At 43.6% G+C, this 17,733-nt stretch overlaps 1 protein-coding gene across 1 annotated transcript in view; it reads left to right on the forward strand.

The window, feature by feature from the left end:
* The window catches only part of HSD17B12 (hydroxysteroid 17-beta dehydrogenase 12), a 95,157-nt gene that overhangs the window by 39,916 nt on the left and 37,508 nt on the right, over positions 1-17,733 (forward strand). Inside the window, 1 exon segment of the mRNA XM_042790983.1 lies at positions 16,019-16,129. Within this exon segment, the coding sequence (XP_042646917.1) occupies positions 16,019-16,129 (111 nt within the window).

A 17,733-nucleotide genomic window follows, 5' to 3' on the forward strand; every position in this document is an offset into this window, starting at 1 on the left:
ACTGAAATGTATACCTTGTTCATTGTGGTATATGCTGAAGGATTAGGATAGTCTGCATAATTAAGCAAGCCTGAGTCGCACTTTCCGATCCTGCTCGGTTTTAGCCAGACAGAATTTTCTTGTATCCAGGCTCATGTGGTCTCTGCTGTCTGTTCAGATGTTGTCATATATTAGGTGGGTGACTTTTTTTAGAGCTAAGGCTGTAACTACTCGGGTGTTGCCCTTGCGGGCTCGCTCCTAAGGTACCTTTAAACTTCTTTATGGTGGTCTTGCAATTGTTCTTCAAATTGATGTGAGCTTGCTCCTCTCGAGTGATGACCTTTAATCACTTTAAGGAAGAATAGGTGTTTAGCTAATTCCAGTTCTTGGAATTGTGTGAGCTGGGCATGTTTTCTGTTCCTTGTTTTCACTAATCATAGTCCTGCTCATCCTCGTGAATGGATAGATGCCCTCTGCCACAAATAGCAAGAGGGCTTTTGAGGTTCAGGTGTGTTCATTCTATTTCAGAAGAATCCTTTCTTGCGCTCTTAAGATATAATTATATTAAGAGTGATATCTATGTATAAACTGCAGGTTGCATAACCACCATCATAAAGGAAGTAGTGATAGGTCTTTCTGAATGTTAAATGCCAGCTGACCCGGATCTGATATTTTTGTGTGTGTGTGCACACATTAAACTGGCTGTACCGATGTTACAGGAAGGCCAGATGTTCTGAACTTGCGGTTCAGTTTGAGCAATGCAAATTAGTGGATTAATTACAAGTAGTTAAAGACTTTGGAAGACTTTTCAATGTGTTTTCAAGCATGTTGTAAAGCTGTTTGTTTTGGTTTGTGTTTTTTTTTTTTTTTTTTGAGGGGGGGTGGGGGAGGGTGTCTTTTTTTTTCTTTTTTTTTTTTTGCAGAATATTTAGCTGCTGTAGGATTTCCTGCAAAAGGGAAATTCTGCTTTGTGTTCCCTAAGAAATAGAGCATAGGCCACAGACTGAAGAACAAAAAATTTGTAATTTCCCCTTCAGTGGTCATGGACTACCTTTGCATGGAATTACCTAGGTTTTATGGAAACATGTTTGATCTTTTAATCAAGTTTTCACACACAGACACAAACTACTAGGGTCACTATACAAAATGCTTGGTCTAGTTTAGTTCATGCTACATCACTGTTCCAGCACCTTTTTGAAGCGTCTGTTGTACAACATTGTTAAACACATTTTAAAGGTTGGGGAGGGGCAGGAAGAAAGCTCCTCTGTGCCCGGAGATGATTATGTGAATGCCATGTTACAAGGCTGTTCCCTGATTTGCTGTATTTAGTCATGAGGATGGCCCAAGACATCTCAGGTGCTTTGTGCCAGCGGTTGGTTCCAGAGCCGTGGGTTTGCAAGCAGGAAAGCTTCGGTTACTGCGCTGCTGCCAGCAGGTATGTTCTGAGCAGACTCGAGAAGAACTTTTGCTGTAGAAACTCATCACCTAGGGGCTGTAGTAGGAAGACTGTAGTGAAAACCAGTCAGGCAGGGAAAACACTTTAAAGAGAGCTTCCCTGTAGGGAAATTGTTGACGGCAGAATTTGGTATTGATGTATGTTATTAGCTGATGGCTTCACAGGACAGGTGGTGGAGTTGTGCAGGAGCTGCGAGAGACAAGAAAAAACAGTTGTAGCTAGGTAGTGTTCCTACTTGCAAGTGTAAATATCTACTTACATGTAGGCAAGTGCATATAAAAGCAACATGGGATAACTTGAGTTTATCATCAGTTACTATGTAATTCAAAACTTTTTAAAAAAGTAAATTCCTATTTGCTGCTTTAAAGTTGATGGTTGTTAGTGTTGCAGACACCCAGGTGATAATATTAGCTCCTAAGAAATTGTTCGAACTGGAAAAAAAAATTTTTTTTTCCCATGTAGTCTCACAAGTGATCATTTAACTGGAATATATTCTCTCTTAAGCCCTTAATACTGTTTAAGAACCAGTGTCCAAAACTTTAATTTGATTCTGCTACATGTCTGTCTTTAAAAAAGTACAGGTTTTTGCAATTAAAATCTGTGTAGCTGACTATTTACTTCCAACAAGTTTCCTGAGCTCAGCGTGTGGTGTTCCTGAAGTTGCTTGGTTGTGGGAGTTTCATCTCGAGCTACTCTCTAACCCTAAGATTTCAGGCGCATTGTAAACTGATAGCTGTCGTGTTTAGGCTTGGGATCTACCGTGTTTTCACTACTCTGGGGTGACTTGCAAGTACGAGAAAGGAACAGGGTGTGGTGCCAAAACCAGAAACGTTCCTTCTCCAATTCCTAAGCAGGTGGGTTTTAAAGTTTTCTCCCGCTTTCTTGGTGAGAAGAGAGCGGGGAGCATTCTGAAGCAGACGTGACGCTGACCGCCCTGCAAAGGGCCGGTGCCCCCGCGGCACATCCACCCCCCCTGCAGATGCTCGGCTGCGCCCACCTGGGAGCGCTTTGCCCCTTCATCTCTGCCCTGTCATTAGCATTTCCAACCCCCCCGCGCCCCGGTAAATCCTCCTTGCATCGTGGAGTTGGCAGGTAAGAATACTTGCATTTAATAGAGGAGGTTGAAATGCAGACAAACTCGGTGAGATAGGGGACATCATCATCTTTTCTTGCACAGAAATGACAAGGTTCGCTTTCCTGGGCTTAACTTGAAGACTGACTGAATCCGGCAGTTATTTTGACCTTTTGTGATCTATTTCAAGGTAAATTAATGTATTTGCAGCCTTCCATCATCTGAGCCAGGTTCAGCTTGACATACTTGAAATCCTCCTATATTTCTTGGACTTGACAAAATGGCTCCAAATACTTTGGACTTGTTTTGATGCACTGAAGTCACCTTTCACATAAAGTTACAGCATAAGGATCTGTGATTCAAAATGAGCTCTCCGTTTTCATGTCTGAAGAAAGTTTCCCTTGGATGAAGTGAAGAAAGTTCCCGTGGTTTTGCCTTGAATGGTGTCAGCCACTTACTAAAGGAACAGTTGTCAGACACTCTTGAGAGCTGATGAAGGATCCAAGCTGAATTAATTTTTATTAATTTGTCAATAAATGAAATAGATAAACCCCGAATAGAATCAGCAGAACATGTAAAAGACACAGAGCAATTGGGAGGGGAGCTTATTTTTAAATTTCTTTCTTTAGGGACCATCCTGCTCCTGTGGTTTGTTTTTTTTTTTTTTTTTTTTTTTTTTCCCCCTGTCAGTCCATCTTTATCATCTTCTCTTGCATTTTCTCAAAGAAAATTTGCCCGGATTAATTCAAAGACACTGGTCAAGAATGCTTAGAGAGAAACACTTGATGGATGTCTGGCAAGGTACAGGATGCTGTCCTACTTCACCCTTTAGGAGAATTTTGAGGCAGCAACAAGGTAGGACGAGCCACGAGTAAAATGCTCTGCAGGTGACTAGTGACATCTTTTGCCAAAGGACTTTGCTTCCACATCAGCCATCAGCAATACGGAGTAATGGTCCACGTTGTCATAGTTGCTTTTAAGGATGAAAACCAGTTTAAGCGAGTTTAGCGGTCAGCACCACAGGTTACACATAGCAGCAAGTACTCTGGCAAGTTCTAGCAGACGGTGCTTCTTCACCCCTGGCAAGGCTGAGTTAGCCCCTTCCAGAAAGAAGGATTGGAAGTGTGCTTGCCATGCTGCTTCTCTGCAGGATTTGTTGTCTTGGGTTGATAGCTTGTAAACACATAAAGTCCAGGAGAAGAAATGTGTAGAGGTTCTTTAAGTGTGAATGAGGTGCTTTGGGTTTCCCTTTCTGAGTTTATACTACAGCAGAAGTAGCCTCTTCCGCACCTCAGGTACTCTGAATATTGTGTCTGTAGGTTCAGGGCTAACTCTGGGACCGAATGGTGTCTTGAATCTTAATGTTTTACACCCTAGGCAATTGGATCGGGGGGCAGATGACTCGGTGCTATTGAAACCCAGACAGAAGACCGAGGAACTGGTCATCCCTGCAGACGTTCGGGGTCGCTGCCACCTCTGCCTGGCAGTAGTTGGGTGGGGGAACAGGTTGCGTTTCCTTTAACACGCAGAAACTTCATGCCTGTTTGTGCAAACAACTGACTTGCAACGTAAGCTTTTGTGGATGCCAAAACCAAGAGCCCCCTGTGCTAGTCTCTGGGCTGTTAAACACCTTCTGTTAGCACAAAAGCTGCAATATATTGCTTATCACTTTCAGTGTAAAAGAAACTGAATATTCCATGAAAAATGAGTATTGGATTGTTTTCACGGAGTGAAATTCTGTTTTGCAAATCTGATTTAAGGCAGTTAGTGGAAGCTCTATCGCCGAGAGACTTTAAAATTAGGCCTTTTAAGAGGCTGTACAGGGAACTGGCACGAGGAAAGGACTGGATGCTGCAAACAGTGCTGTCTTCCTTCTACAACTTTGTTCTGTGAATGTGTATTTTAGTCTCTTGTCACTTCTTTAGCAGGTTGAGTTCCATTACACCGAGCCCTTTTTATCTGTCAGAGCTATAAAAATTCCCAATAGACTTCTTTGCTGAGGAAATGGTGATAATCGCTTTTATGTTTTTTCCAGGAATATGTTGTGGTGAGGAAAATAATTAATGCTAGTTAGTAGTGCTTCAGAGAGAAAGGAAACTCAGTTGATCTGTTTTTCACAACAAGTTCTTTAGGGAAAAAAAAAATCCATGAATACGAAAAATATACAATTATTAAAATGGTGTAACTAATGGGTACAAGTACGCTTGCTGTGTAACTCCTTAAGCAGGTGCAACACTTCCAGTGCTGAGCTGGGTACTATATTACTTTCTGCATTAGATGTGGCCTAATTAACAAAGTATTTTCCCTTATGAATGACACTTTGGAGAACCCTGAAAACTGTGCTTTTAAGTGTCCATCTTTTGACTACAGTAAACGCTTTCCTGTGGGTGCTGAATGCAGATGAAACTATCAGGGACATAAAAAAATAATGCTGAATTAGCCTAGAAGCTTGTTTCACGTTTTAATTTTTTTTTTTTTTTTTTTTAAATTCATGTAGAGTGACTAACTTCAGTGTCTGGAAAATGACTTGAGAGTAAGGGCACAATTTTTTTGTTAATCCATATATTTCAGCCTCTGTAAGTGACTCTTAAATTCTTCTTATGAAGTAATTCTCCTAGTCATTCTGGAATTCATTATGTTGAACTTAAATCTGGAAAATTGTTTTTAAAAAATCTTTACTGTTCTAGCAATTATAGAGCTGGAGAATTTAGACTTTTATTTGGAAAAAGTAATGAAAAATGTTTACGTGTACACACATATCAAGTGTATACATTGTCACAGTTGGGTGATGAGAATATTAAGGAAAGCTAAATGTTATAGGATGTACTGGAAATAGTCCATATGCTTTTCCTGAAATGAGTGAGTAAATTAAAAATGGCTTTCTTCATGCTGTGTAAAAACCAGTACCACCAATGAATATGGGGGGGGGGGGGGGGGGGGAAGCCTTGGAGGGGGTTGAAATTATCATTGGTGAAAGAGGAGAGAAGGAAGGGGAGTTTGGGATGCTGGCTGTCACAGGGTGCTACCCTTCCCACGCTGCACGTCGTGCCTGGCTCCGAAAGAGCTGGGGACCGCGTCCGAGCCCGCTTCGGGGGGGATGTTGGGAGGTGGCGATGCGGAAAACGGCGGCCCACGGGCAAAGCACTGCCAGCCTGGGTGAGCGGGGCTGCCAGCCTGGGTGAGCGGGGCTGCCAGCCTGGGTGAGCGGGGCTCCCCGCCTGCACTCGGGGTCCCTCGCCCCGGTGTGGCGGCGTGGAGCAAGGGGGTGTGCGTGGCGAGCACCAGAGGATACCGACGTAACACCACCGACGTCGGGGAAGGGGGCAATGGCTTGTCTGTGCAGCCCCCCCGGCTGCCAGCCGCTGCAGCTGTTCTTACAGGCTGCCTGATTTTGTGTGTTTTTGTTTTTGTTTTTTTTTTTTTTAGTTAGCTTTGTAATTAGGACAGGCTTGATTTAGGAAAGCTTACAAAGTTGAGCATAATATTTGGGTGAATGGGCTTATTGATTGATCCTGTGTGTGCTAACAATGTTTTTCCGGCTTGGTAAGCGTTTCTTAGAAGCTGTAACACATTGTGAAGCAATGGGAGGCAGAGAGGAGCGAATGGAGGCGAGTATTAGTAAAGCGTGTTTTCTTCCCATGTTTTGCAGTAACGATACTGCTTCTACACGTTACAAACTTAAACGTTCTCCGTGGCTCAAGGGTTTGTGGACTTTGGCTGAGGGATCCATCTTCTGCTGTGTTGTCTTTGAAATCTGGGAAGTGAGGAGTTGACTTGTGTATATTGAAACTTAATTGTGTGTGTATATTGAAACTTAAAGCTGTTTAAGAGAACTGTAACTTTTTAAATAAGGTCTGGCAGCTTTTTACCCACTCTCTACTTCTATGCGATTAGATTTAAAAAATATTCACTATTTTTAAGGAAGGTGCCATCTAAGAAATTACCCAGGCAACTAGTGTGGTATGTGAGGAGTTCCCTGGCAATGTTGCATGTGTAGTTGAATGAGAGGAACCCGAACCTATTCATTAGTGCTTTAAAAGCATACACATGTGCTTTTTAAAAATCTGTTGAAACATAGCAAGTTCTGTTAAATTGTAGTCAGGCATCTTACTATGCTATACAGAAACTGCTACAGGATAACATTGCTACCTGGAGACTTCTTCTGCAGACTGGGTGCAAACAGAGCTTTCTTTTTAGCTACAGCGTCAACTTTTGTTATTCCTTAGATTACCAGTACTCTTCCTCAGAGTTTGAGAGAAAAATCTGTAACTTACATATTGTAATAAAAACCCTACTGTATCTGTTGCTGCGTCTCTGAGCGCTCGTGTTCCCAGGAGGGGGCCTGTGCTGCTCAGCATCCCTCTGGATGAGGGGCAGCCCTAACCCTCCTCATCCTCCGTGCTGCTCTCCAGGCCCTGCTCTCTCCTGTCTCCTCTCTCGCAGAAACGAGAAGCGTGATCTGTCGTTTGGGACAAGGACTGATGCAGCTGCACATAGTGGGAGCTCTCGTCCCTCCAGAACGGCTGGTCTGCTAGGTACTCAGTTTGTCTGTGGCCTTGGTAGTTGAAACACAAATAAAATGCATGTGGCAAAAGAGTCCAGAGGTTTTGCTCTAGGTTGGCTTTTCTCCATCTGTTACCTGTGCTACTGGGATCGGACTCCTGCAGAATATTGCAGGTTCTCCAGGGTTTCTGCTCTTTTTGCTCACAAGTATCCATATGCTTCTCTGGTAATTCTGTATTTCACTGTGACTGATAGGATGATGTTTGTATCTCATCCAACATGTCTTTCTCTGTCTTGGACTTCACTGAGTAACTTAGAACTGTAATTAACAGCTGGTTTCTGTTCTGCTGAAAGGCAAAGTTCATTCCTTGCATTCTTTATGTCTCTACAAAATGATCAGAATAAGCTAGTCCATTGTATACCCGTCTGATTTTAACATGCTTCTGTATGGTGAATAATACCAGTGTGTAATAACAATCTATCACCAGTCTGAAAGTTACTGGTCTTTCTGCTAAACAGATTCTACCCATACATGTCGCTCAGTGTGCTACTTCTGTGAATTCTGAAAGTCCCAAATTGGATATATTCTTCCCCAAAGGGATCGTTCTCCCTTACAGAGACTGAAAGACTTGTAGAACTATCTGCAGCCGCTCTTAAATGTCTAAAAAAAAAAAAAAAAAAAAAAGTCTTAAATCCTTCATTTCTGCCCTGCATAGATACGGTACTAAAAAGCAGGAGGTTTTCATGTTTTGCTTTCATCGTTCAGCTTCTTACCCTGTACTGAAAGGTTATAAACTTACTTTTTGGAGGCTGAGTACCAGATTAGGGTGAGTTTTGCTGCTGCAGTGATACGGGAAAGATGACATCTTTATTTGTGGATGTAGTTGAATCTCCTTACTTAAAAAAAAATTTCCCCCTCCTGTATGATGAAGAATGGAGAACTATTTTTCTACCTTTTCGCTTGCATCTCTGGCCATCCTGAAGCTGAAGAGCAAGTGAGACTTCTTTCATGGTTTTGCAAGCAGTTGCCTTATACCACATCACTGAGATGGCAATATTTATATGAGGCTTTGAATGTAAAGTCGTGAGATGCTTCAGTTGAAGCAAGATGTTTTTAATGTACTTTCCCTGAGCTTGAAGTAACCGTTCCCAGTACCTGTTTGTGATGTGAGCCTCCTATCCTGAAGCTCTCTTTTGCAAAGTTGACTGGATTTGTTTCGACATATTCCGTGCAAATTCAAGCTGCTGTAGCTGACTGTTTTGAAACAGGTGGTGCAAGTATTAATGTTATTTTATTAGAGGTCGTGATCTTCTACTTCCCCTGTTCCTCAGCAAGACTTTGTGCCACAGACCCCTTGAACACTGACACTGCTTCTGTCAGGTAAACTGGTCTGCTTCTCCTGACCACCAGGCTACTGTCTGTTTGCTTTCTTCGCATCAGAGTACACAAGGTTACTCCTCTGGGGAACCTTCTTTCAAGCCCAGTTTATCTGTGTCTGAAAATTTCACTTCCTTATCACTTTCTCAGCCTGTCAGCCAAGATTTCAGTTTGGGGGGACTGCTGCTTTGAATTATTTGCAAGCTTCCAAAAGAACATTTGATGATACTTACCTCCTAGCCGCTTTCCAGTTCTTTCAGTCTTTATTTAGGATGTAGCTCACTGCAGTTTCTAACACCTGGCCTCACACCCCACCCTCCTTTTTTTTTTTTTTTTTTTCCAATTCCAGTATCATCCTTTTTTTTGCTGTTCTAGGTAATGCAGTGCTATTTTGCACATGAATCCTTTCAGGAGCAAAAGTGTGTCCTAGCTTGCCTGATCTTTTAGATGAGTGTTTTCCTTGCGTAGCAAGACGCTGGTTATGTTTCCCAAGTCACACATCTCTGGCCTTTGGAGCAAGTTAAGCTTTTGCTTCGCCTCCTGAGGTTATAACTAACCATCTTATAGATGAGAAATAAGGTGAGTGTTGTGTCTTCTCAGCTGCTGCTCAGGCCAGTGCTGGTATGCTTTCTACCACTGAGTTGTCCTTCCTCTGCCTTTGTCTTCAGTTCTCTGCAGCCTCAGTTGTGCCTGCTTGCCGAAGTGCACGGCTGCCAGCCCCACCAGTCTGTCTTCCTTGAGTATTATTACTCCTTTCCACCCTCCAGTGCTGCAGCATCTTTCATTTACGATCTTACTGGCTACAATCTAACTTCATTTGGCATCTGAAGGTACTATTTCATCCTAAGGTAGAATTGGGGGTCTCCTCTGGGCCTCTTGGGCTTAATCTACTCTTCAGCAGCTTTCATTCTTGCATCTGTAAGTAAACACTGATGTCACAGCTGTATAAGAGTAGATATTATTTCTCTGTGAACTATTGATGACTTGTGTATTCATACATTATTTATCCTTTTAATAAACATCCTGATTTCTGATTTTTAAAATGTCAAACTGAGTTTCTAATAAAATTTGTTTGCAAGAACTTACATGAACATAGGTTTGTAATTTTTATACAGACATTGTCTAGAGTTTAGGAAGACTATTGAGATCTGGACATACAGAATAATAGAGTGGTTTGGGTTGGACAGGACCTTAAAGCCCAACCATTCTCACTCCTCTGACCCGGGCAGGGCCCCCTTCCCCCAGCCCAGGGTTCTCCCAGCCCCGTCCAACCTGGCCTTGAACCCTCCCAGGGAGGGGGCACCCACAGCTGCTCTGGGCACCCTGGGCCAGAGCCTCACCCCCCCCCACAGGGAACAATTTCTGCATTAGATCTAGTCTGAATCTACCCTTGTTCAGTTTTGTCCTGGGTTGAGTGAGTGGTGGAGTTTTTTGGTGGCAGGGGAGGGGGCTATCGGGGCAGCCCCCTGTGAGAAGCTTCTCGAAGCTCCCCCAGCTCCACGTCAGCTCCACTTCTGTTTGGGAAATTGAGCCAATCGGCTGCGCCTCTGCGATAACGTATTTAAGAAGGGACGTGGTGACAGGCAGTGGGACTGGTGAGGAGGAGTTGCTGCAGCTGCGTGAACACCAAGGTCAGTGGAGGAACGGAGGAAGAAAGGAGGGGGGAGGTGTGCAGGAACAGAGACCCCCCTGTATCCTGTGGGGAGACGGCAGGGCGCCCCCCCCCCCCCCGCCACCCATGGAGATCTGTGGTGGAGCAGAAATTGATTTATGGCCTGTGGCTCCTGCTCAGCTGATCAAGGTTCTGTGCCCGAAGAAGGCCGGGGTCTCGTGGGAAAAGGCAGCCCCGCTGCTGTAATTCAGAGCTGGGAGGATTGCAGCATGCGGGGGAGTCCCACGCCGGAGCAGCTCGGGAAGGGCTGCAGCCGTGGGAGGGAATCCAGTCAGAGGAAGTTGGTGACCCATGACGGAGCAGTGTGGGGAACGCTGCGGCCTGTGGAATTCATGTCAGAGAAAGTTTGTGGAGGACTGTCTCCTGTGAGAGGGGGACCACGATGGAGCAGGAGGAACAAGTTTCGGACACTCCCCTAGCAGAGCTGAGCCTGGAAAGAAGGGAGGGGTGAGGGGAAGGTGTTCTCAAGATGTGACAATGCTTCTCACTGTCTTACTCTGTTATGTGTTGTTAGTGTCTGTAATAAATGTATGTTCCTTTTTTTCTTCCCCTAACGAGTCTGACTTTTGCTCGTGATCATAAAAGGGGGATTTTCCCCCATCCCAGTCCTATCTTGAACCCCAAGCCTGGCTCTCTGTCCCTTCTCATTGCCGGAGGGGAAGGGAGAGAGAGCTGCTGCATTGTGGTTGGCTGCCGACCAGGCCTAAACCACGACAAGTTTAAAACCGTCACCCCTTGCCTTATCCCTACACCCCCGCCAGAGTCCCTCTCCATCCTTCCTGTAGGCCCCTGTATAATACCATGCATCATTTCTTTTCAAAGTGTGAGTGTATTTAAAAGTTGATCGTAATGGAGATCCCTTAGAAGGAAGGCATAGGGTAGATGTGGCTTTTGGTTTTGCTCTGTCTATCCTTCTGCTTGTGAAATTCAATAAGGTAAGACTTGTAAAAGCTGAAAGGGGCAGGTTCAAATTCTGAAAAATCCAGAAGATTCCTAGGAGAAGTCTGATGTTCATAGGAAACTGAAAAGATGGACATGAAAACAAATGTGTGAGCTGACACAAGCAGGACGCAGGAACAACCACAAAACCATGGATAAAGTAGAAAGAGTAAATTTAAAGAGTAAATTTATTCTTGTTATCTCCTGACCTGGGGGATCTCTGCAGCAGCACCCAGGCAGAGGCACGCAAGAGGGGATGCAGGCACCACGAGGCTCAATCCTTGCTAGCCAGAAAGAGAAGAAGAAAGAAAAGGTTTCGAACCTGCTGCTTTTGCCTGGATATATTAGGGTTTTTTGCAGGTTTATTTTTTCACTGTGCTTTGATCTTTCCCCCAACAGGGCAGGAATCTCAAGGCTGTTCAATAAGGTGCCTCTGAGTCTATCACAGGCCTATGTTACCTAAACACAGACGTTCTACCCATCAAGCACACAAAGCTAAACAACAATTAGTATGATATACATGTTTTTTTTGACACCCCAGCTGCATGTCACTTGAGCGTGTTTACAGTCCTCCTTGCCAATCTTCTGTTGTATTCCCACAAGTAAATGTTAACATCTTAATGACCTCCGGCTCAAAATTGAGAAGTAGTGAAAGTAAGTTACCTCTTCGATATTAGCAACTAAATGTCAGTGCAGTATCAACCATTGCACAGTGACAGGAATGGGAAAGAAAACAACATTGAGGTATGACTGAGGAAGAGAAGGCGGCATTTCAAAAGCCTAATATCAGTTGGAGCAATCAGAATGGATCCAGGACCACCAGTTTGAAATTTGGACAGTTCTGCTCTTGGCAGGCTAAAAGCAAAATCTGTGGCAGCGGTGAGGTGGTGTGGGTGCTGAAAACATGTAAGGATTTGTAGTGATTGGACAAAGAGCTGTAGGAAGAATTGACTGAAGGCCGTTAGGGTGGGTGTATCCAGCTCAGGAAGTTTGTGAGCAATAACCTGTTACAGCTAGGGATAATAAATTGAGGAAACACCACTATGTACTTTCCATATTCTTTTTACCATTTTCCTCTTTATCTGCTGCAGAATACCAAATACTTGTATAGATGGATCTCTGGACAGACTTGGAATGACTGCTTAAATGTCTTTATGCTTATTCTGAATAGCGTCACCTTAACCGAATTTGAGACGCTATTTGGAGTCCTCTTCTGAGGATACCAAAGGCAGTGTTTTCTTCATGGGATTATCCATAAAAGTGTTTGTATTTCTGAGGGTGTGTATGTGAAGAACATGGTTAAATAGCCTATTTGTTTCTAGACCCATCTCATCCCGTATTGTGCAGGGACCTGGAGAATGGGAACATGCCTCAGGTGGTCAGTTCTTTACCACCTGTGCAAAAAGTGGCATTTCTTTTAGTTATATTATGTTCTCCTGCTAATGTGTCGGTTTTTTAATACTGCCTTTGTATGACAACTGTTTTTTCTACAGGTATTGATTTGGGACATGCCTATGCCTCTGCAGCCTAATTGTGTCCTTGGGTTGCTATCTGAATCTTCGAAAGAGCCTGTCCCAGTATCTTCTACAAAAGTTCACTTTGCCTTTTTTGTCTTGTACAACATTTGTACCATCCTGCTCTATCACCATTAAGGCTGTTGGTTTGTTCAGCCTTCCCACAGCTGTGAAGACGTTTTGTCGAGGCTTTGTTTGTGGTCAACAACTTATTTTTCAAATGATGGTGTGGCTGCAGGAGATCACATCTGCTTTTATTAGATTACCAGGATACTGTTGTGCATAGTTGGTCTCTTGTTAAGTTACCAGAAGTCTTGAGTAAAGACATAACAGGCCCTGTATATTAACTGGACATGTGCAAGTTTAGGTTAAAAACTTACTTGTAGGGTCAATACTGATCTCACCTGAGATTTTTAGTAAATGAGATGATTAAAACATGAGTGTGTCAGAGTTGAGAAGCGTGAAGAGGGTCTGCTGAACTTCCTTTCCCATCTTTAAGACCAGATGTGTAGGTGATGACTGACTGCTGCACAGCTACTGATAATGCGGTGCTGTGATACTCGGTCCCCACAACTGTTGATAACGCGGTGGTGTAATATCCAGTCTCCCCACTAAGAAGCATTTGAAGTACCAGTTCCAAAGACGAAACATCAGATCCACTTTTCAGTACATCATCAGGAATGCAGGACATGCTGGCAGATAATACCAGCTCTTTCAGATCCTCTAGCTGCTGACTTGCAAATACTGGCTCGATACCCTTCTTTCACTCCATGTAGCTTCCACATACCTCATGGTCTTCGAGCTCAACGCTCTGTTAAGGAGTTTCAGGTTTTCTTTTCTTGGACAGCAAGAGCCCAGTCACTGCTAGATGTTCTGGATTAGGACGTAGCCTGCTTGCTTCTTTCTCTCTTACACTACGTCTTGGAGGCTTTTTGGCAGATAAAACAAGGATGTGCACTACTCTCTCCTCTAGCCCATCTGTTTGGGAACGTCTTAATCCTTAAGATCAAAGAAATTCCCTTTTCTGTTGTTCATACAGAGCAGAGCACATCTGTTCTCTTCTTCACCTTGTGGTCTGACTACTAGGACGAGCTTACGAAGTGACTTAATGCTATTTGCATCATCATTTGACATGGAACCATTTTATCGGGTCTATCTACTGGTCTTTTATCTGATGTAGTGGAACATCCCACCTATCGCAGGTTCTGGGACAGAGGACGGGGGTACGCAGGAGTTACAGGATACCCGGAACGCTGGTGTTTTCGTTCCTGCTGAGCAGCGCTCACCCAGAGCCAAGGCCTGTTCTGCCCCTCACCCCACCCCACCAGCGAGTGGCTGGGGGGGCACAGCCGGGACAGTGACCCCAGCTGACCCAGGGACATCCCAGACCGTAGGGTGTCCTGCTCAGCACAGAGAGCTGGGGGAGGAAGGAGGGAGGGGGGGACGCTGGGGGTGACGGCGTTTGTCTGCCCAAGCCACTGTTAGGCGGGATGGAGCCCGGCTGGGCTGGGGGTGGCTGAGCCCCCGCCTGCCCGTGGGAAGGGGGGAATGAATCCCTTGGTTTGCTCTGCTTGTGTGTGCGGCATATGCTTTACCTCTTAAACTGTCTGTATCTCAACCCAGGAATTTTCTCACTTTTCCCATTCTCTGCCCCATCCCGCCAGGGGGGAGTGAGCAATCTTGGCTGCCTCCCGGGGTTAACCCCCCGACAGCCCTTTTTGGCACCCGTTGTGGGGCGGGAAGGGTTCGAGATAACAACAGGTTTGATTAGAATGTGCTAGGTGGAATTTATAGCTGTTATGGCTGTTTAGCTATAGCAATAGGAAGCTGTTTATAGTATTAAGTCTTTCCCCTACTTTGTCCTTTCAGTGTCCCTGTAGTGATTTCAACAGGCTTCAAAGATAGATCAGTAAGTCCTAATACTAGGTCAGTAACAATCCTAATGAAGGGTATTTAGTATAAAAGGGCCAATACCAACTGAACAGATTTGTGAGGATGGTGTTTGGGTCTTTTAAACAATTCGCATTTTGTGAGGCATCTGAGTGGCAACGAAGACACCTGCAGATACTAGAAAACAGTTAAAAAATGGCATTTGTGTAAAGTGTGCAGTATGGGCTTTGCTCACCCAGACCGCTTGCACATATTAGATGCGCTTCTGGTACTGCCTTTAATTCAGTGTCCTGTAAGAACTCAAATGTGTATGCTAAATATTAGAAGAGCTATGTTCAAAAATAGACCGTTTCTAGCCCCCCCCCCCCCGGTGTTGAACTTGATTTTCTTCTGATGCGATCACAAGGCTGCTGCTGCAGTAGGGGCTTAATGCTATTTACGTCGTCATTTGACATAGCAACATCTCTCAGGGGATTTTTAAACAATGCAGCTGTTCAGGAGAGATGAAGAGGTTGAGGGTGGGGGAGAGGGAAAAGGAGGGGAAATAATTTCATCTGCCATTAGGGCTGTTGTGGGGGGGAGGGGAGGCAGCCAGCAAAGCAGCGAGTTCAGTAGATTCATGATTCTGCATGAATGGACGGCAGGATGATGGGAGTCGCGGCTTTCCCTTGAATGGGAAGGAGCATCATGGGAATCTGGCTGCTTCTAATCTTTTTTGTGAATGATTCTTTTCCTTTAACATGGCACTGCTTTTATGAATGGCTCTGGGGGCAAAGTGCTGCAAAATCCCTCTCGAGCTGTACGCAGGTGCCTTAAGGAACGCGAGGGCGGGAGCCAGGTGCAGCAAAACACGGAGATGCTGCGATGTTAAGCTGCTCTTCTGCTCTCTTGAAGTCTGAGGACATTGTGCTCGTTTTAATTCAGTGTAATTAATTTAGCTTGATGGAAGCAGAATTGCTTTTTATATGAAGTATTTTTAATACTGGCTTTCTCCTATTTCCAATGTAGTTGGTTACGTGCATTTTCCCCGTTCTGTTAAGGATGGAGATGACAACATATCAAAACAGTTTTGGAATGATTAAACTTGAAGTTCTGCTCTTCTTGTTCACCCACATATTCCCTTTTTGATTTATGTTCAAAATACTAAATATTCAAAAAGTTTTATGGCCTCAGAAGTAAGAATGGAAGTGGAGGGCAATAAACCGTTGTTTTCCTTGGTCTTAAACACATCGTTTACCATTTGGCTTAAGTTGGAAAAAAGTGCTTTAGTCAAGTTGTGCTTGAACACTCCTGTGTACGTGCTTTTCCAATTTCTGCATTTTTTTTTTTTGATTCTGTGCAAACCTGTATAATTTGTTTCCTTGCCATCTTTGTTGTCCCTTACAAATAAAATGTGCTGAATCACCTGAGAATTTATGTTCTCACCAGTAGTAGTGTGATGTCACAAACTTCTTGTGCAGGTTATGTGAAAATTCAAGTCTTTCTATTGCAGAAGTAAAAATGCTGATGTGTAATATTAGCTACCTAAAATAATGTTTTGTGAAACCATAATAACTGATATATTCTTAATATCTGAATGTTGGTTTTGTTTTTGTTTTTGTTTTTTTTCTTCTAGAGGAGAAGTACAACGTGGAAACAAAAGTCATTGTGGCAGACTTTGGAGAGAGAGAAGATATTTACAGCAGAATCGAAGCGGGATTGGAAGGCCTTGAGATTGGTGTTCTAGGTTTGTATTCGAACTTTCCAAATCTGTCACAGTGGTGTTTCGTCCTGACATGCCTACTGACTTTTTCCCATATTGAAGTTTATTGAAACCAATTCACAAAACCTAATATTCGCCTGGCTAAAACTATGTTGCTGCATGCTCGAGATGGTTTTTTAGCTTCCTGTTGATACATTACACAAGATGGTGCTCACATGTGTGCCTACGCTGTAGGAACTGTGATGCTTATTAAATGTTCTCGATGTGTTATTCTGTGATTGTTACAGGCTGTAGAGGGTGTGACTGCGTGCACAGTGACTTGACCTAATGCCATCTTAGAACCTAAGCAAGCTCCAGATACTTAGACTCAGTTTAGCAGTAGAGCCCCGCGGGAGAACCATTAACTTTTAGTTACAGAGCTGTCGAAATGTAATCATTACAATATAGCATCAAGCAACTGTCTCCCACTGCAGAAGCTGTGCATGTGTTCTGGCCGTGTTGGTCAGCTGCGGTTCTTCAGCCAGCAGCAACGCGCCTGAGTCTGGTTTGTGGTGTGGCAGGAGCGTAGGTGGCGCAGCAGTCCCTGACAAGACGAGGCGATCCATCCAGTTACTTTGTCGGGTGTAGAACTGAGGTGATTTCAAGGTGTATCACAAGCTAAGAAGGGTTTAAACATAATAGCAGTTTACCTGAATCTTCTCTGAACAGTGGGGTAAAGGCAGTGGCTTACCAGTTTTCTGGTTCTTCCCTTAGAAGTGCATATTCCCGTGCACATCCTGTATTTCCACGGTTACTCAGTATGGGGATGAGAACCTGAGGCAGTTAAACGTGAGGCAGGAAATTTGATATAGTCCCATGGCTTAGGCATCTACTGCTATATGTCATCTGATAAAGTACTTCTCGCTACAGAACTCATTTTACTAACCTGAAGTGCAGTAATTTGAACTAGGAACAGTTTTTAAAAAAACACACTTCAAAATAAATTCGTTCTACACATGATGATATGGTGTATGAACTTTGTTGCTGATAGCTGTCTTGTTGTGCGATGTCTGCAAATAATGCCCAAGAAAATAGTGTATAGACAAACTCAATTAAAAAATAACATTAAAGGATAAAGTCCAGAATGTTCCCTAATACTGACAGATTTGAGTACATACAACTCATGATATCCAGTATTTAATTGCTATAAAAATTCAAATCCACTGGAGTAACTGCAACTGCCAATAATTTGTTTTCCGTAAAGAGTAGATGTGACAAAGCTGTGGATGCCCTGTTTCTTGTTTGTGAAGGAAGTAAGTTCCAAAGAAACTTTGAAGATTAAAATTAACATCTCTTCTCATCTGTCCTGTCAAAATCAACTCAGGGAATGTAAGGCTTGCGAGCTGCCTGTCACGTAGCAATTGCTGTGGAACAGTGTATTGCTTAAATGTCTCAAAACACCAGCAAACCTTTTAATCTGTGAGGTACGTATCCACACTGGAAGGGTTTTTATTATTTCTTGGGCTGTGATAAGCTTATGGTGATGCACAAAATCATGAAAATCTGACTCTTTAGTCTTGCTCAAAGCGGGTACTAAAGCAGTGAATGTGTCTCAAATTTTGTGTAAGCTTATTACAGGAAAACAAGCA

The sequence above is a fragment of the Tyto alba genome, unplaced genomic scaffold, assembly GCF_018691265.1.
Source record: "Tyto alba isolate M040663 unplaced genomic scaffold, T.alba_DEE_v4.0 Super-Scaffold_18, whole genome shotgun sequence".
Taxonomy (NCBI): Eukaryota; Metazoa; Chordata; class Aves; order Strigiformes; family Tytonidae; genus Tyto; species Tyto alba.